Below are 19,770 nucleotides of genomic sequence, written 5' to 3' on the forward strand. Positions count from 1 at the left end.
CGCTCTCCGCTGGGCAGCGGGGCGCGGGGGGAAGGCTGCGCACCGCACAGCGACTCCGCGCACAGCCCCGCTCCGTCCCGCCGGTGAACGGGGCAACCGGCTTCCCCCAACCAGCCGCAACCACGTGGCGCAGACGGCTTCCCGGCTGGCAACCGGAGCGTTCGCTCGCTCCTTCCCGGGCCGGAGGCTCCGCGGGGCGCGCAGCGGCACAGGCCCCCCCGCCCCGCGCCAACTTTTTCCCCCCGCGGCGGGCGCCGCCGAGCTCCCCTTTTCCCGGCGGGCGCTCGTTTTGAATGAATGACCTCACCCACGCCGGCCAACCGCCGCGCGGCCGCGCTTAATATTCATGAGGCGCCGCGCCAATGAGCGGGCGAGGAGGTTGTTTTAAACGGCAGAGCCCCGCAGCCAATCAGGCCGCTCTCGTAGGCAGCCAACGCGAGGCTGAGTCGCGCCGAGCCCCGCGTCGTGCCCTGCGCTCCAGCTCCTGTCCACACTACCGCGAACAATACAGGTACGTGCAGCCCCGCCGCAACTTTTCGGGGGGCGGCTGCCCCCTGCCCGCCCCGCCGCCGCCCCGCCCTGCCCCCGCGCCTTCGTCCCTCTGCTCTGCCTGCCCTGGGCTTTTTTTTTTTTAATTATTATTTTTTTTTGTTTTCCGTTCCTTCCTTTCTCCGAGTTGTTTTTTTTTTTTTTTTTAATTAAAAAAAAAAAAAAAAAACGGAAAAATCACCCAAAACTTTCTTCCCCCTTCGCAAGGGGATCGGCGGTTCCGGGGCAGATGCTGCGCACAGCTGGCGGGGCGGCGGGCAGCGGGCGAGGCGCAGCGTTTGCCCCCTGTCCTCTTCCCCTGCCCCGCCGGGAGTTTCTCCCGGCGCGGTGGGGCAACCTGTCCCCGGTGCAGCCCGGCTTCTCCCCGCCGGGCTCCCGTGCCGCCGAGAGTAATATGGCTGGTGCGGCAACTACACCGGGACTAACTCCTCTTCTCCCCCGCATGGGCAGGGATTTTTCTCTGCCGCCTCCTAATGTCGCACGGCAAAACGCGCGGCGCCCTCGGCTTTTATTTGCCCCCTTCCCCCGGTGGTGTTGGCGGCGGTGGGAAAGTTGTTGGCCGTGCGCAATGCCGTGCCCGCTGTTTATTCTGCATTAATATGGCTGTCGCTTTAGCATCTGACAGGGATAAACCCTGCGCGCTGCGCCCGTCTGTCCCGGCGAAGCAGTTTTTTTCTCGCCGCCGCCGCCTCCCAACTCCCCCGATCCCTTCGCCTCTGCCTCCGCCGCTCTTCCCCCGCCCGGGAAGGTGTCTTTGGCGGGGCTGCGCCCGCGGCGGAGCCCCGCATCGCCTCTTCCCCGCGCCGCGCCGCCCGTGCTGTGGGCATTAATATGGCTGGCGCTGGAGAGCCCCGGCGAAGGGAAGAAAGACGTGTAAGCGGCATAGGGATGGGGAGGGGGGTCGCGGCGGGGGAAATCTCCTTCCCGGCGCCCCGCAGGGGGCTCAAACCTTTCGCTTTCGCCCCGGCTCCTCTCTCCCCACCGCCCCGCGCCCTCAGCCGGGCGCCGGGGGGCCGCCCCGGGGCTCTCCGCACTCTTTTTTCTGGCGGCGCGGAGGAGCGTAGCGGCGGCGATAATGGCTGCACGGGAGCCTTTGTTAGAGAGCGCTGCGCTAGGCAGGGGCCGGGAGGGGGGGGGGGGGGGGGGGGGCCGCCTCCCGCCCGCGCCCCGGCCCCGCCGCCCCCGCCGCCCGGCGGGGGGCCGAGCGGGGAGCCCCTTCACGGCGGGGGCGGCGTTTTGGCGGGGCCGGCGGCCGGGGGCGGCGGGCGCGGGGGGCCGAGCGCGGCGGAGGGGGAGCGCGGCTTTGTTCGGCGGCGCGGCGGCGGCGCTGGGAGAAGCCATCTTAGCGAGCGGGGCCGGCCCTGGGCGCGGAGCGCGGCCGCCGCCGCCTGCTCCCGCTGCCGCTCGCACCGGCCGCCCGGGGCCGGGCCGGCGCCCCCGGCCGCCGCCCGGCCCCCCGGCGGCCCCTGCCCGCCGCCCCGCCGCATTTCAGGGGCACTTTCTTTCATCAGGAGGCATTTCACAAAATGGAAGATGAATTATTGGCGTCTGGCGGAGCCGCCGCTGCCCCCTCCGCCCGCCGGCCCCGGCCCCGCCGCAGGTGCCCGCGCCCCGCGCCGCGGAGCCCGGCCGCCGCGGTGACCTTGGGGGGGAGAAGATGGCGGGAGGGGAGCGGAGCGGAGGCCGGGCCGGCCGCGGCGGGCCGCTCGCCCCCAACTTTGGGAGCAGGCGGCGGCCGCGCTCCGCGCTCCTGCCTCGCCGCTTTATCCCCAATTTCCGCGGGTTTTCCTCTCCCCTGCGGAGGGCTTTCGGGGCGGGAGCGGGAATCCCGCCGAGCCCCGGGAGCGGCCGGGGCGGGAGAGGGCGGCTTAAAGCCACTTTTGCTGTACTTGGGAGGGGGTTAATAGGCGCAATTAAATATTAACGTCGCGCCAATAAAAATTAAATTTTCAGACGCTTGAGAAGCTGTAAATAGAAAATGTTGCTGCGGGTTTGGTGGTTTTTTCCCGAGGTTAAAAAAAAAAATAAAACGTAAGAAGGGGAAAGAAATGCTGCCCAAAAGTTAGCATCGTCCTCTCAGTGACTTGCTAATCGCATCTGTGCGCTGACCACTACGCCTCCGAACGTGTCACTTGGTGGAGCAAGAGCAAGCTGCTCACCTCACAGAGCTCCGTGGGTCCTGTTGTGTTTAAAACTAGCCTTTATTTGCACACTTTCTTATATCTGAAAGGTTATTGCACTTTTACAAGGGGGAGTAATCTGTCCTGCCTTTCTATCTGGACAGCAGCTGCTAACATGCCAACTCCAGCTACTAAAGGGATAAGTCATAGCCTGGCACTGTGCGTGCCACTCAAGCCCCAGTGTGGTAGCCAACTAAAACAAGTATTTTTATATTAGTTCATATATTACTCTTAATGGGAAGGAGTGTGTGTATTTAATAGCCTGTCTCCAGTCTTTGGACATGATGTAAACTTAAATCCAGTGACCGGTTTCGTTTGGCTCAAGTCTGCAACCCGAGTGTCAAGGAGGAATAATTTAAGTCTCTCTGTTGGGGATGGTAAGAGGTGTTGGGGGGAAGAAAGGAATGTGTTACTGATGGGACATGACTTCAGGGGATAGTGGTGTGTGTATATATATGTATATATAAATATGTGGCGTGCATATATTTATATATACATGTATACACACACGTATATGCATTCATCCATATATACATTCACATTTTTTTTTTCCCCATTTTCCCTCTTCCCCACAGAGTCAAGATGGCTAAAGGTGATCCGAAGAAGCCCAAGGGCAAGATGTCTGCCTATGCCTTCTTTGTGCAGACGTGCCGTGAGGAACACAAGAAAAAGAACCCAGAGGTTCCAGTCAACTTTGCAGAGTTTTCCAAGAAGTGCTCGGAGAGGTGGAAGGTACCTTAATTTGTGACTTCCTGAAGGGATAACTTCGTATGCTGCCTGCTAGGATGATGTACGTGTGCCTGAACGTGAAGGGAGCTGGTGGTCTGTGTGCCGTCCTTGGCAAAGTGTCCTGGCCATTTATCTGGTGCTGCTGACTTCTGTAATGGTCGTGAAGGCTCCAGCCTGGTGTATCTGCCCGTTTAGGTGCTTCCACCACAGCACGAACTCTTTTCCTGTTCCTAAGCAGTGCCCTTGAGCACTCCACCTCCCTCCAGGCCTGTGTCCTCAAGGAAGACTCTGGCTGTGTTTGTCCCCTTCCCATTGCTTCCCTCTGGCTGAGTATGCCAGCTGTGGCTGCGGTCCCTGGTACAGGACCTTCGTCCCCAAGGTGGTCCAGTTAGAAAACAAACAAATTCTGAAACTCCCCTATCGAGTTGGTGTGTGTTGGCTTGTTTACTTAAAGTTTGCCAGCTATTGAACAGTTGTGTAATCACAGGTTCGGTGTCTTGTTTTTTGGTTTTTTAGACCATGTCAAGCAAGGAGAAGGCTAAATTTGATGAAATGGCAAAGGCTGACAAGGTACGATATGATAGAGAAATGAAGGACTATGGACCAGCTAAGGGTGGCAAGAAGAAGAAGGACCCCAATGCCCCAAAACGACCACCGTAAGTATCTGTGAGGCATTCGATGCACAAGTATTTAGTTTTATTTTCATGCCCTGTAGCACAGCTGATAGGTTTCCATAAAGGAAGTAGATGGGGCATCCTGTTGGTGTAGCAGCATTGGTATATTCATAGCTTACTGATACTGGCTTGTAAATCTTGTAAGCAGCTTGTAATCTTGAACAGGAACTGTCAGTGCTTGGTACCCTTAAACCTCGTGGTGATGGAAGACATGGAAATGACCGGGTCACAGTGGGACTTGCGTATCTAAGATGAAATTGGGTGGGGGGATAGACAATGCTTGATTAAAAACAGCATTGGGTGAAGGCTGCAGGTATGGGCCTCAGTAAAATCAAAACATGTTTGGGTTTGTGTTTTGTTGGGTACTTTTCAGTTTTTGTGTTTTCTTTTTTCTTTACGTTTTTTAAAAAAGTGTTTTCTACTCAGCATGTGAGTTCTCGCATGCATGATTGTGGGTGAGGGATGGAGGAAGGGGATGCTCCCTGTGCTTGCTGCTGTGGTGCTGACTGTCCTCTGATGCTTCTCCCCAAGGTCTGGCTTCTTCCTCTTCTGTTCAGAGTTCCGCCCCAAGATCAAGTCCACAAACCCTGGCATATCCATTGGGGACGTAGCAAAGAAGCTGGGCGAAATGTGGAACAACCTCAGTGATGGTGAAAAGCAGCCTTATAATAATAAGGCAGCTAAACTGAAGGAGAAGTACGAGAAGGTAAGGCTAGTTTTCACTTGTGCCTATTCGTTCCGGCTCTTGTGTTGACATGTTTCTGGAACGTAGACTCAGCTAAGGTGGCCCCAGCATAGTGAGCATCTCCAGCATGCAGACCTGTTCTCATTGAGCTACGTAGCCGAACTTTGTGTCCGTTGGGACGGAGTAGGTCAGAGAGCAGCAGGCAGATTCCAGCGAGGAGGGAGAGCTTCGCCCAGTGATGTGCAGCAGCAGCTGCTTGTGTTGCTCCGGTGAAGGGTTTGTGGTGGTGGTACAGGAGCTTTGTCCCATTAGCAGGAAGCTTTTACTAAGAGAGGCTGGGTTCTCTTCTCCTCCTCAAAGAAATAACCATAAAGGTTTGAGGTTCGAGAAATAGCCAACCATTCGAGGTTTCTGTCATCCGGAGGCAGTCAGGTAGTTTAGGTGTCTGCATTCCTGTGTGCGATGATGTTGTCCGTCTCCCCTTTCCGTGGATGCGGCTGTGGAAAGCCGGTCCCTTTACGTGAACGCCCGGTGCTGTACAAATGCTGTATGTTTGCCACGTAGAGCAAATTAAGACATCCCCTTGACTTTGCAGGATGTTGCAGACTACAAGTCTAAAGGAAAGTTTGATGGCGCAAAGGGAGCAGCAACCAAAGCTGCTCGGAAAAAGGTAGAGGAAGAAGACGAAGAGGAGGAGGAGGATGAAGAAGAGGAGGATGAAGATGATGATGATGAATAAAACTGTACAATACTTGTCTCCATGTGAATACCATAGAGTAGGGGAAACACCATAAATGAAGCACCTCTTATTCGAGATGGTGTCTCTTGCCCTTATTAGGCTTAATTAAAAAAAGAATTTGGATTCCGATCGCGTTGTAGTTTCTAAAAGTGCTCTAGAAATTGTAACTGGTTTACATGAAGTGGCCATGGGTGTAGTGAGCACCCTGAAACTGTATCAAAGTTGTACATATTTCCAAACATTTTTAAAATGAAAAGGCGCTCTAGTGTTCTCCTAACTCTGTGCACTTTGCTGTTGGTGTAACAAAGCATTTAAAAATGTTTCAAGCATTTTTTTAATTTGTAAGGTGGTGTTACTATATGGTTATTGGCTAGAAAATCCTGGGTTATAAACTGTACATATCTATAGTTTGTAAAAACTAGACAGATTCTTGTGGTACATGCTTAGAGTTATGATGCCTTAGAGGAGCAGTGATTACTTGGAAAGGCTGTACGTTCCCCGGGGTGCCATGGCCCAAAGCATGCACTGTGAGGGTAGATCTATTTACACTACAGTGGGCGTCCATTTAGCTTAAAGTTGTCTTTCTGTATATAGTGAAATAGCATTCTGCTGCCATTCTTAGTTGTGGAAGGGGGTTCAGCTGGCATGAGAAGTGTATGGATTTTTTTAGTTAAGTGCGGTAGTTTTTAAACTGAAACTGTAGACATCTCTTCATCGTCAACTAAGTGAAGAGCCAGTGCAGCAACTGAAGTTCAAAAACACTCTGTACTTAAACGAATTTGCAACGTTCTGTTTTTTTTGTATGTTTAGAATGCTGAAATGTTTTTGAAGCAAAATAAACAGTATTACATTTTTAAAACTGTTCTTGACAACACTCTACATTTCTGGTTTAAAAGGATCTTAACAACAGCAAGAGGTTCATTTTGAAGTCTGTGGCATCCCTCAGGGCTGGTGACTTAGGAAACATTCTGACTCAAGGATTTAAAATAAATAATAATTAAAAAAAATAATAAAAAAATAAATGGTGGCCAGCCAAAACTGGCTGAATTGAAAGAGATGGCTGCTCCAGCTAATATGCAATCGTAACTGTTTATGGCTGAGTGGCATAAGATGCTATGCAAGTTTGAACTTTATTACTTGAACTTGGGAGCCTAAATGAACATTCATGACGTAATTGTTTGTTTGTGTGTGTATATAGCAGCATTCAGAGATGCAGAGAAAGGTAGGTGGCTAGGAATGAGGCTGACACCATGGAATAAGTATAAAAGCATAGTTTGCATTTTTTTTTCAGTTGTGTTGGGTAAATTTATAGCCCAAATGCATTGCTGTACATATTAAAATGTGCCTTTTTGTCCTGTGTTAAACTGTTTCAGACTTGTGGTTTTTTCTAGCATCTTTATTCATGGCAGGAGCCAGGCGCCTAGTCTAACTTCCTGCTGAAGCAGGAGCGTGGCGCAGGTACTTAGTCCGTCTCCTTCCTCTAATGACACAAGTTTTCCTATGAATTGGGTGCTGGCAGGTGGGTTGGGGGAGCCACGCAGGTCTCTCTTCCCCTTTTGGTGGTTGCCTGACTGCGTCACAGTCTTGCTGTCTTTCCAAATCCAAGCTGGGGATGTTTTGCAGCCCTTGGAAGGGAGAGGTAATACCTGCTCTCTAGCTGATGACTCTAACCTCCTTTTTCCTTAGCGCAGAAACTGCACGAACTGGGAAAACTACAGCAGCCCCCTCCCTACCCTTGGGTTCCTTCCTCGTGCTGGCTGTAGTGAGCAGTTGCTGTTTGCTTGGCAGCGAGGAGGAGACGGGGGGTGTGAGGATCCTTGCATTAATAGCAGGTCAAAGATGCGGGCTGCAGCTGACTTCAGAGGACAGGGTAACTCATTAGTGTAAGCTGTGAGTATGGGCTGCTGCTGCTTCCATTGACCCAAACTGCAGATTAACGAGAGCCAGGCTTGCAGCTCATAACTGCTTGTAATGTGGATAAAACTGCTTCGTTGCTGAACTGGGCAGCACGTCTGGCTTCCTGTGACTTCTCAACAGCCATAGTACCTTGGCAGAAAAGCCTGATCTAGTGTCAAGGTGATGGACTAGAACCTGAAAGCAAAACTGAACAAAACTTGATACGGGATGAAGCAAGCTAATGAACTTTAATGAAATGTAGCAACATGTGGCAACTTTTTTTTAAGGCTAAGTTACAGTTGGATCATGTAGAAATACTTCTATAATTGTTAAATTACAGCAATTCTTAGTATCTTTAATGCACAAGAACCCCCGAGTGTGAAACTGGCTCCTGTTTTGTGGGAAGTTGCATCTTAAAAGCCTCAATAAAGGTGCATCTGGAAAAGAAATAGGTACCTTTGTATTTGCTGCCCTTCCCGCACATCCTCTGAGGCGAGGGAGAAGACGACTGGAGATTCCAGCACGTGGAAGTTTCATAGGGAAGTGGTGGAGCAGAAGAGAAAAGTGATGGCATCAGTTCAGGAGCTGTAATACTGTTTCTATTGTCTAGTTGGCAAAATCTCCCCTTAGCCACATATGGGAATTAGTGTAGATCACTGCTGTGCAAATCGAGCTTGGCTTTGAATTAACTGCTAGTGAGCTGAGCCCCTGTTGATAGTATTAGCAAATAAGAACTGGAGCTGACACCTCTTTGTCTTCGTTATATTGGAAATCTATCGAGTTGCAGGGCTTGATTAAGGTCTTGGACCATACGGTGCACTACCTATTCCTGCTCTGCAAATTCCTGAAATATGGCGTGTCTGGGGGATGCTGTTCGATACAATGCTAGTGCAGGGCTCCGGGGACTCAAATTTGGATATTGCAGATGTAGTGATGATGTTTCTTCCCCCGATGCTCTTGACATTGATAAATACCATGGTGTGAATGTACTTAAATAACATTATTTCCTTCCCCACCACTGTTTTTTGTGTGTTGAGATGCCATCTCAAATACTTGGAACGGCTTAATTTCACCCAGTTTTTTGTTTTGTTTTTTTTTTTTTTCTCCTTCCATAGAACACCCTCCAAATGCTCTCTCTCTGCTTTCAGAGCAGATGCTTCTGCTTTGGGCAGCTGTACAGCTAAAACTTCTAGTTCAACTTTAGTCCTGAGCTAAGCAGGGTAAATACATCTCATTAACTCTGTTATATGTAGAGAAGGGTAATGATAAAATAGATCTGGGAGGAAAGGGATGAAGAGAGACTCTCCTTTGCGTGAATCTGATACCTGGCTGTGGGACTGCTTTCATTCCCAAAATGTGATGTGTTGCATCCCTCTGTGCCTGCTGGGGTGGACTGTGAGGATGAGGGGCTCCGTTAAGAAGCGATGGTGCCATCGGTGCAGCTGTTGAAGCCTGCTTGCTGCTCCAGGGAGGCAGAGGATGGCTTGGCTGGGTGGTGCGGTCCCTCGGGGTGCCTAAACCAGTGGTAGAGATGTGAGAACTTCTGCTTGAGAGAAAACATCTGCTGACCTACATCGTGCAGGTCCTTTCCCATGGTTGGTACTGTTTGATTCACGCTGGGGACTATACTTAGTCTTGAGAACGCAGTTGCTACCAAAATGCATCCCGTCCCTCTGAAATCAAACCAGCTAGGGGCTGATGAGATGAACAGGGCTGCTGAGCTGCTCCATGCAGGTCAGAGCCTGCCCGTGCTCTATCAGCGGGACCCAGGGAGGCAGAGGAGCAATGCTCTCCTGCTGCTCTGTAGCCTATTCATTTCTAAATTCAATTGAAACTTAGTAAATATTTGGTGTGAGCAGAAAGTGAGCCCTTAGACTAGGATGGGGGGGCTCCAGGGGCGAGACTGCCTTGGGAAAGCCCCACTGCTGCTGTGGGGTTAGCTTCCCCCAAGCAGTCACGACGAAAACTGCGCTGCAGGATGATTTCCGACTGCTTGTGTTGGTGTCCTAATGCATCTGTGGGGAGGCAGTGCATTAATTTTTCTGTAATAAAATTAATTAAAAATCCTAGTCCAAATGCATATTGAATCAATTAGCAGTGAACGGCTGCAGCTCTAACGGAGGTCCATAGGAAGGTGAGAGCTTGCTTTGGGGATCATGCTGGGGATACAGGCAGAGTCAAAACACCTCTCTCCCACTCCCTTTGAACGACTGATTTTTATGGAGTTTTATTCACTCCTGATAAACCTAGCAGGAGCAGCGGGGAGGTGCGAGGGCTTCTCTTGGCTCTGGCTCAGGCGGCGGCAGGTGAACTGCTTTTTGCTTCCAGCCTCTAGCACAATACTGGCTCAAGTTTATATTTTCCCTCTGCTTGCTCAGGCTGTTGTTCCGTGGGTGGAGAAACCCCCACTCCAAGTAAGCCCTCTCCTGTGGAGGGTTTCGGGAAGCAGGGCTTGGAGCAGGAGAAGGGGCCAGGATGGGACCTGCCCGCTGGCTTGGCAGGGCTGAGAGCAGGACGGTGCGTTTATGGCCCCAGGTTTGCTCTGCCGTTCGCTTTCTGGCAAGCCCCACGCACCCCTCCATGAGTGTGAGCCCAAGCTCTCCTCAAGATATCAGGGGAGCTGTGACAAGTGACATATTTATTTCTTTCTGCTAGAGCTGTGCTGGATTTTAATGCAATAAACTGAATTGCAAATCGCAGCTGCGCTTCAAAACAGTGGGTTGGAGACCCTGTTACCAAACGGTTCTTCTCTAAGCGTGTTTCAGCTTGCAGTGGAGAAGGAACCGAATAACCAGTGTGTCTGACGGGGTTTTACATGCCCTGTGAGGTGTCTTCATCGCTTTCCAGCAGGCTGGGAGCGTGGTGTGTGCCCGTCCCTGCTTGGGCAATGCTTGGCAACCTGTGTTCAAAGCGCTCTGCAAACATCTCGTCCTTCTGATAGGTCTCATACCTACATGCTAAAGTGGGATGTGGATGAGGGGTGGCTCCTTGCCTGTGCTAATGATCTTGACTGGAGTTGTCTGCTGCTAAGAGCTCTTCCCTGAGCCCCCTCCGGCACCTGGATCCCTAAATCAGGCAGGAGGAAGCAGCCACAGCCCTGCTAGAACTGATGGCCACATCTCCTGGGTGGTGAGTACCTCCTTCTCTTGTTACTGGATGTGTCATGGCCTTACAGAAATACCTATGGAGTAATTAAACCAGAGTTAATCTGCTAAGCCAGGGCAGAGATGGCAAGTTACCTGCCCGGGACCGGGCACCCTGGACTCCGTGTGGAGCAGCAGTCCTGGGGCTGGGGGGGGCTGAGGTCTTTGGAGGCTGAGATATATGAAAGCAAATCCTTGTCTTGTTGATGTTGAGAGATGGAAGTGCGTTAACTGTGGTAAGGGGATGCCTGTCCTGTAACCACGTCCCCCAACACGGGTGAATTCATGTCCCCGGCTGAATCCAGCAGCCAGGGAAATCCCCGCTGGGGGCTGAGCCCCACTGTGGGACTGGGCCATTCCATGGGGTTTGCTGTTGGCTTTTGAGCCCCTGAAGCTCAGAGCACTCAGCCCATGTGCTCATCACCTCGTCTTGCTTCTGGCTGGACATTCCCCACTGAGACACCCGAGGGCAGGAGCTGCTGCTCCACGCGCGTCGCACGGCCGTGCACGCCGCTGTGGCCCGGCCTGGGAAGGAGAGAGGCAGGGGGGTTGCTGCAACCGAGAGAGTTGCTTTATTTCCTCCATCCCCTCCCCTTGTAAAGCTCCCTCAGGTATTTCAAGTCAGAAAAAGGCTCTTTTAAAAAAAATGTTAATCAAACACAGCCTGGCTTTGTTGTTGTAAAAGATTTTTACTTGTAAGTGTTTTTTAACTGCTTCTTTGTGAAGTTTAACTGCTTTATGTTAGTTTAGAAAATTAATACGTGTAGAAGGGTGACGTGGTTTGAGGGATTGCTCGAGACAAATGCCTCTTGCCCGCTGCTAATTACTTTGCGATCGCTCTTTTTCTGTGTGTTACCTGGGATGCACCAGCAGTAATTCACGGTCTTGCAAAAGATGCTCAAGAAAGGTGGGAGCAGGGGCACTCTGGGCTCCGGTTTTCTTCAAAAATACATTGGTCAAGTTTTGCTCCCTTAGCTTCAGAGCTCAGGCTGGGCACCTTCCCTGTGCTTGGCTTCTGCAGATGTTCAAGGTATCGCTGCCTGCAGCTCCTGGGGAAGGTCGCTCCCTCGTAGCAGGGAGAGCAAAAGGAAGCTCGTGCTGGGTCTGCCATAGCTTTATTTTGTTGCTTTCTATAGTAACGTAATTTTTTCAAGCTGCTGGGAGGTTTTTCAGACCCAGCTCAAAGATCCAGGTGTCCGTAAACATCTTAAAGGGAACTCTTACTTCCAAGGGCTTGTCTGGAAGTGAAATAAAATGTGACCAAATAGCATTAAACTGTCTAATCAAAGATCTCTTGCTCCTGTTTCATTCGTTGACGATTCCCCACCAGAGAGAGTTGTCCAGCAAAAAAATCTGCTAGACCAGACCTGGCATTTTGAACCTTGAGGGCGACTTGCGAAGGGCTTCGATGGTTTTGAACATTGGAGGACTTGGCCTTGGTTGTTTTCTCCTGTTCCCCTCTTAGCACTTTGCCTGGGGAGGAGGCGAAGGTGCCCCCCTTACGGGCTCAGCCCTTCGCCTTTGCCATTGACATGGGGAGCACCAAGAAATACTCCTGCAGACCCAGGGAAGACCACCCTTGAAGCTTGTTGTTTGCTGGAAAGTGACATCTTAAAAAAGCCAACTCTCCAACAGCAGTTCAGGCTGTGAAATGAAAAGAAGCCTCCAAACCTCTTTTCTCTCTGTCCCTCCCAAACCCTCCAAATAAATGCCACCACAACACTTATTTCCAGGTCCTGTTTCCCAGGTCTCTCAGCTTTGTAAAGACCGATTTCTTCACCTGTTTTGTGTCCTGGAGGGGACGCCCCAGTCAGCAAAGGGGACCTGATAGCTTCTTTGAGGTGATGTAACTTACCTCCCAAATTTTGGAAGCAGGCTGGCCTTCATCTTCCTGCTGGTGAGATGCTTTAGGGAAGATCTTTGGTGCGGGCTGTTGCCCTGTGCCGGCTCAGAGCACCCATGGGTGCTGCTCCCCTGACATTTTGTGCTTGGGGCAGCGTTGAGGCGAGGGTGGAAGCTGTCGCGGTGCGTGAGCCGCTCGCCGCTGGCCGGGAGCGTGCCGGACCAGCCAGGGCATGTGGAGCCGAGAGTTCATGATGGAGGTGGCAAATGGGAGCAGGAGGCAGTGGCTGAGGGATGGGAGTCTCCGGATCTCGGGCAGACGGCGTGCGGCGTGGCAGCCCGGCTCGCAGGGTCTCTCTCTGTGTCGGGGACCATATGGTGCTGTATTTCACAGCCGTCCCTGTGAGATAAGGTTCAGCAGCTGGTGTGGATGAAAGGGAACGGGTGGTCTTGAAAAGGTTTGCTGGTGCTCGGGCCGCTCGTGGAAATGATTATGGCCGATGAAATACGTTAGGCTGTACCGTGGCCGTGCTGGGTTTCATTCTGTGCTTGTTGGGCTGGCTGCCCTTCCCACGGCAGGGAACAGCAACAGGCTGCCGTGGGGTGAGCCAAGGTGTTATTAGTTAACGTGTGGACAGGAAGTGCCTTCATATATACTCTCATCCCGCTAAACATGCGGTTCCTTCCCTTCGGAGGTGCTCTGGTAGGGTCTGTTCCCCGTTCCCCCTCTCCCAGGCCGTGCCGAGCCGCTGGCAGAGCTGCCAGGTGACCCTCTCCCGGAACAGAGCTGCAAACCCCAGTGAGCCGGAGCGGGATTGCCTCTGGCCCCGCGGCTGTGGGTACTCGGGCAGCCCTGTGGGGAGGGTCCCGTGGGGACAGCCCACCCCATCAAGGGCTTTTGGTGCCCATGGCGGGAGCGGGGATCCTGCTGGAGGAACTGCTGGTTTGCTAGAAGCAGTCTCCTAAATACGGACATGATGGTTTTTATTTATTTGCTTGTTCTGGAATTTTTGTGTTTTCCCTTAATCCTGGAGGAAAATCAGCAGTGCCCTGCACGCATGTGACATGGCTGCGCACAAACTCCCTTTGTGACTTCTGTTCTTTCACGGGGGAGAAACGCATTCAGGAAAAAGCAGGGCCCTGACAACAGGAATCAAGTGTTTCTAAATATGGACATCCCTTTTTGGACTAAAAAGTCTTTTTTGTACCATGCATATTTCCCCTGTTAATCATTTCCTTTTGTTCCTCGCAAACTTTGGTCCTCCGATGTTATAGAAGGAATTACAGCCGCTCTGTAAACTTTCCTTTAGGATACATGAACTGGCTTCTATGTCAGATGACTTCGCTGGGTTTAATGCAGCTGGAAAGGCCAGCGCTCCAGTTACTCGCCCTTGGCTTTTCCTTTTTTTTTTGTGTGTGTGTGTTTTTTTTTTAAAAAAAACCAGTCATATTTGGCCTCAGCCTGTCTCAAAATATTGGGGATTTTACAGGCCATTGAGCTTTGCCTGGTCCTATTCACTGTTTCTGTGTTACACTAATTAGCTTGATGAAGAAGGGCCAGGACTGTGTGAAGTGCTTCTCTTCCCAGGTGAAATGTGAGATGGAGGGGGACACACACACAAATATTCAGATGTTCACCAGCAGTTACGCTTGCTGGATAATCTGAACGCATCAGAAATCAGCTAGAGCTCAGACAAAGTAGGGGATTAGGAGTCTGAGATGGGCGAGCGGGTTGGACATCTGGAAGCCTGCTGTTGAGCTCGTCTGCTGGGGTGGGCTCCATCTTCGTTATACGGGTTACACGCGCCCAAGAGGAGCAGCATGCTGGGATCGCGGTCGCTCGCTGCGGATATATTCCGAAATATGGACTTCTGTTGTTATTTACAGAGCACTCTGCCCTCCCCAGCAGAGCTGGGTGTGTTCAACTCAAACCCAATGACCAGGAGAAGGTCACCCTCAGATGGGAGGGACGCGCCGGGGTTTTCGGGCTCTGTTTGCAGACACGGCGGCTGCCTGCTGCTGCTCTGAGGTTTCGGGGAGCAACGTCACCCACCGCTGGCATTACGCAGTGGGCGGATGCTCGGGCCCTCCCTCGCATGGTGCTCCCTGTGTTTTTGGGCAGGTACAGCTCTGCAGAGCCCAACAGAAAAACAAACGCGTGGGAGAGAAGGAGAGAAACCAAACTCGGGGCTTCTGAGCCCAGTTGTCCCAAAGTCGAGCCCGTCATGACAGCGCAGGGCTGCTTCTGCCGCTGCCAGCATCTGCCGTGGGCAGCACTGTCTGTCCAGGGTTGGCTCCAGCTGCCCCGTCTCTCTGTCCCCCCCCAGCCCCTCGCCCTGTCCTGCTGTGGGCATGAGGACGTTGCTCGGGGCACACAGCTGTGGGTGGAGCGGGGACAGATGTGTGAGCGTTTTTTTTTTCTCTTTTGATGAAATATGAGTTGAAAAAATGCGTTTGCCGTTTTGAAATCACAACATTGGAGAAGGAATTCCAAATATGTTGTGAACAGAAATAGCTAAATAGCGGTTTGTTTTGCTTTTGTTTTTTCTCCCCCAAAAGTCATTTCTTTACCAGCCTCTTGGCGTGTGCTCCATTTCTCCTCCTCCATCTCCAGCTCTTTGCTTTGCTCGTGTTTCCATCCCCTTTCTGGACAACCTGTCTTGGCAGCTTCAATTTTGGCCACGGCTGTAACGTGCCAAAACCTGGCTGTGCACAGCTGGAGCCCTGCAGTGCTCCCACCAAATACCCACCGCTGCCGGGACCGCAGCACACCCAGGTGGGAATCATGGTGTTGAGCGAGGCACCACCGAGAGGTTTAGGATAGGTGCCTTGTTCAGGTGGGAAGTGTAATTCCCACCCTGCTCCATCTCTGGCAAAGCCAAAGTGAAGTGATTTAGGAGAAGGTAAAGAGGAGACCTCCAGGCACAAATGTGTTGCCCTGAAGCAGATGCAAGAGTTTGGCGGTGCTTTGGGTCATGCTTAGGATGAGAAAACAAGGGGATTTTTAATTAAAAAAATAATCAAGGCTGCAGAAGAGAGGCATGTACCAGGGCAGCAGGGACCCGGGTAGGGCGTTAATAAAGCATGGTAGGAGGACATGTGCCAGTCGCTGCCGGACGCGATGTCCCAGGGATTTAGAAGCGGGAGTGAGGAGTGAGCTCGATGCAGCCATGCAGCAGCGTCCGCTGAAAGTGCTGACTCAGTGAAACGTGCCCGTGTTGAAGACGTGCAAAATTTAGGGAGAGAAGGAAAGCACCAACTTTCCGTTCTTTGCGTTTTGTGGGGGATGTTCTTGTTAGCTGCGCACACGCTAACCTGGACCGTGGGCCTCTCCACGGCATCGATGGCTGGCAGCTTCTGTTGAGATACCTTGTTTTATCATCTATTTTTGCCAAAACTGCCTTTTTTTTGGCGGCGGGGAGACCTGATGGAGGAGCAGAGTGGGTACTGGCAGCGTTTTCACTTTTTGAATGCCTTTGTGTCCTGCTGGGGTTGAAACATGACGTCCTTAGGTTTTCTCCATGTGAGCTTAGGGAGCTGCTGCTGAGCGATCCGCGAGTGCTGGGCGGTGCATGGACGCACAGATAAACTGGCTCCTTCGCTCGGTGCCAGCATGCCAGAGAGCCTGCGCCTTGGTCCGTGTTAGCAGCAGTTCTGGACTGGAGAGAAGGAGGTCTGGAGAAGTGGTACAACTCCCCTGGGGTCACCTGTGGGCCCCTGGACACCAAATTTCTGGAAGCCGGGTACAAAATCCTCCTTTTTCCCCCCAGAATGGGAGGAGAAGTGCTTTTCTCCTGAAAAGTGGGGCCAGAAAAGCCTTTGTGTGCTGTGAGGGGACTCCAGGTTAGGAGACTTGCCTGATTTTACGCAGACTAAGTTCAGTTAAGCATTTCAACCCCGATTCTTGCTCCATTTTAATGTTATTTTTCAGAAGCGCTGGCAGCGCGATGCATTGGAACTTCCCCGTGCCGGGGTGGGAGGAGAGCCCAAAGGGCTGCGCTGGGGACCTGGGAGCTTTGGGAGACCCCATGGCAGGGACAGGGCATGCTGCAGCTCCCCACTACCCTTCTGGGCTGCCAAAGCCTTTGCTGCAAGGCAGAGGGGTCCGGGTTTGGGGGAGGCAGCCCCGAGCAGCAGGTCGGTCCCGCTGGCTTTGGCAGGAGCTGCTCCTGCAAACAGGAGCCTCTGGGAGCTTGTGTGCCCCTCGGCCTCGGCCCTGCAGAAAGCCTAAAGCCTCGGTCAATAATAAGCTTATAAGACAGTAAATCTTGGTAATGAGGAAAACAGAAGACAGCATCTGCTCAACACGATGGTTCTGTGTATGGTCTGGTAAACAGCCACCGGAATGAGTTGCCCGTTATTGCAGGGGTTATGGCTGAAAAGCCCAATTTCCCTGCAGGGTCAGCAGGTTTCGCTGCCCCCAGCCCTTCAGAGTGGCTGCTGGGCTCCCGTTGAGGCTGAGTACGGGGAGACGTGACCCGTTGCCCACGAGGGTGGGTCCTTGCCCACAGGCACAGTGGCCCCCACCGCGAAACCAGTGGCAAGCTGCCATCATCCTGCGTGCGCGGAGCCCGAGACAGGCCCACCACGGCGGTTGTCCTCACCTCCTCCTCCCGTGCTCCCTCCAACGCCTCGCTGCAACAGCCGCGCTCGGAGATGTACGTACGTTGGAGGGTGCTGTGCAGCAAACGGGGGTCAGGGATAAAAAGGGGAAAGCGGTTTCTTCCCTATCGTATTTTCAGAGGTGCCAAAACAGGCTGAGCTGGTGGGTGACAGGTACCTGGGGATGAATGAGTTGTTCTGGGGCCAGCAGGAAGAGTGAGGTGCTGAGTCCTCACCTGATGTCCGCTCGGACGAACCTGGTGCCCATGGGGTGGGAGCTGGCAGTGGTCCTGGTCCCGCTCAACCTGCGTGGAGCTGGGCCTGCGAAATGAGGAGGAGGAGGGGAGAGTTTAGAGGAAGTAATCTGCATATGGTGTGTAATGCTTTTATGAATTGGGTCTTTAATAATTTACATTACCAGTTTAATACTTTGAATACAAATTATCTTGCCCATATGCTGTGCTGACAAACATAAAAATGGAGTAATCAAAGCTGTAATAGCACTACAGCAAAAAGACATAAAATGCCACTAGAAGGCTTAGGATAAATTATTGCATGCACACACCAGCTCTATGGCTCCCTGGTGCCAAAGGATGCATTGCAATTTCTTCCTCAGACTTGGCGTTTGGGCTTGAGGACTGGTGCAATACCATGAGCATCGCTTGGAATTCTGCGAGACGGGGCGGTGTTTAACAAAGAGGAGGAAAGAAAAAAGGCTCGACCTCTTTGATAAACGCCTCAATTTAAATTCTGCTCTGGCATTACATGGGCTGCAAAGAAAATATAGCCCTCTTATTTGTAGGGAGCCCCCTTCTTCCTCCAGCGGGGTTATTTGCATGTATTATGAAGTGCAGTGTTGGCTTGCCATCTTCAGGCAGCTGCCACGCACTGCACAGCATCCCTGTGCATCCCTCTCCATCCCCGCCCTGGTTGGGTGGTGGGTCCAGCCTGGGTACCCCAAGGGATGCTCGCCACAGCCTGGCACCAGGTGACCCAAGCAATGGGCAGCATCAATCCAGGGAAAACATGATTTCCACCTCATCCCTCTTCATCCCTGTGCTTGCCCCCCTCTAACACCCGAGCTCTGAAGGGCTGGAGGAGGTGGGAGAGAATGAAACAGCCCCAGGCCCTCGGTGCTCCCTCCTGGCCCTTCCTCAGGCTGCAGTTTGGGTGTGAGGGAACGGTATGGGTGGGTCTGGGTGCTTGTGGGTGCTGCAGGTGGCTTAGGGGTTTTCTTTTAGCAGCCTGGCATCTTTTGGTGCACGTGTGCTGGTGTAGCGGTCATCACTGTGCAGCCAAATGAGCAGATTTGCAGAGCAGAGGTGCAAGTTGTGCTCGCAGGGGAAAGCTGCTGTTTGTAGGTGTCAGTGGACCGTGTGTTGTGGCTTGTGGTGACGTCCCTGTGTTTAAATACCAGCCTAGTCGCTGGTGCTGTATCACAAAGATGTCCCCCCTCCAGGCAATCTCTCACAGAAAGAGCCATTTAAGGCTTGCATTTGCATACACTGAATTTCTCCGCTATCAAGGTTACTCCATGCTGCAATCCATTCTTGTGCTTCTAATACGATCAGTGAAAAATGAAGCTTCTTCCCAAATAAATCAGCAGCAATAGAGGGAATGGTGCTTTTCCAGAAGGCGTGAGGCTCCGGCAATAGCAACGTCTTTCCCCAAAGACAGAGGGATCGGGCAGGCTCGTTGTCCACGGCTGAGCTGCCTGGACTCGCTGCCCATAGCCCTGAGACCCAACCCCCTTGGACACAAATGAGTTTTTCCTGCCTTTGCTGCTCCCAGGATCAGCTGCTGGCTGCCTCCCAGGGGTGCACTGCACCGCAAGGGCCAGGGTCACCCATCTTCTGCTCGTTCATTAACGCACGTATCGGTGTGCATGCACGTCTCGGTGACGGGCTCGAGGCAGGATTGTGTGCCAGTGTTTGAGATCCCATGTCCTGGCGAGATGGGGCACTCAGGACTGCAGAAAGAGAGAGCACCCCACCCTGCCCGTCCCTGGGCTCTACCTGCTCTGCTCCTCATGCACCCTGAACCCAGCTCCGTGTCCCCCTCAAAGGCAGCTTTTGCCTGTGAACAGGGGATTTTGGAGGAGCCTCAGGTGCTGCAGCCCTGCTCCATCCCCTGGTCTCGGGGAGCAGCCGTGCGGCAGAGCAACCCCATTATTGCAGCTGGGCACTCTGTGGACTCCAGGACCCTCCGTGCAAAGAGCTACCTGGAGCCTCTTCTGCCAGGGGTGATGGGAGCTGCCCGGTTGGGAGAAGGGACCTGTACAAGCTGGGATGGGGAGGTGCAGGTGGGCATCCAGCCCCCACTAGAAGAATTTTTCCTGTTGCCACATCTCCTGGAGAATAATGCCCTGACTGATCCTTTTGCTCTGCAAATAAATTGGATGGATCAAGACCACGATGAGAAATATCCCTGTCGTCATCCAGAGGGGGATTTTCAGCATAAAAGGCTTTATATGAGTCATAAACTACAACATTTATTTCTGCACGCGAGGTAAATATTTCCCCCTCTGAATGTCTAAGCAATGCAATTTTATTTGAAGCCTCCATTTGTTTAAGTCTGGAGGTGACAATAATTCACCTGTTTTCCCTTCCCATGATTCCACAAGCAATGGCGTAAGCCGAAATCGAGCGAACTCAGCTCCGGCTGTTTGTCACTTGTCAGCTCCCTCCCTCAAACACGCTCGGATGAGCTTTGTCCTGGAGTTTACCTTTGG

General features: G+C 52.4%; 1 protein-coding gene across 1 annotated transcript; it reads left to right on the forward strand.

Moving 5' to 3' along the window:
• The first annotated feature begins 362 nt into the window (after nucleotides 1–362).
• HMGB3 (high mobility group box 3) lies at nucleotides 363–6,801 on the forward strand. Its single transcript, XM_086619537.1, has 5 exons — nucleotides 363–511; nucleotides 3,305–3,461; nucleotides 3,975–4,114; nucleotides 4,664–4,838; nucleotides 5,413–6,801. The coding sequence occupies exons 1-5, from the start codon at nucleotides 363–365 to the stop codon at nucleotides 5,554–5,556; spliced, it is 765 nt and encodes a 254-aa protein (XP_086475663.1). The 3' UTR covers nucleotides 5,557–6,801.
• Nucleotides 6,802–19,770: the final 12,969 nt, after the last annotated feature.

This window comes from Tauraco erythrolophus, chromosome 13 (assembly GCF_009769465.1).
Source record: "Tauraco erythrolophus isolate bTauEry1 chromosome 13, bTauEry1.pri, whole genome shotgun sequence".
NCBI classification, from domain to species: Eukaryota; Metazoa; Chordata; class Aves; order Musophagiformes; family Musophagidae; genus Tauraco; species Tauraco erythrolophus.

What these genes read in the sequence shown, in the direction of transcription:
- HMGB3 (XM_086619537.1), top strand. Translation starts at nt 363, where the DNA reads ATGAGCGGGCGAGGAGGTTGTTTTAAACGGCAGAGCCCCGCAGCCAAT. An exon ending in AATGCCCCAAAACGACCACC is followed by an intron (nt 4,115 to 4,663) that starts GTAAGTATCTGT and finishes CTTCTCCCCAAG; the next exon opens with GTCTGGCTTCTTCCTCTTCT. An exon ending in TGAAGGAGAAGTACGAGAAG is followed by an intron (nt 4,839 to 5,412) that starts GTAAGGCTAGTT and finishes TTGACTTTGCAG; the next exon opens with GATGTTGCAGACTACAAGTC.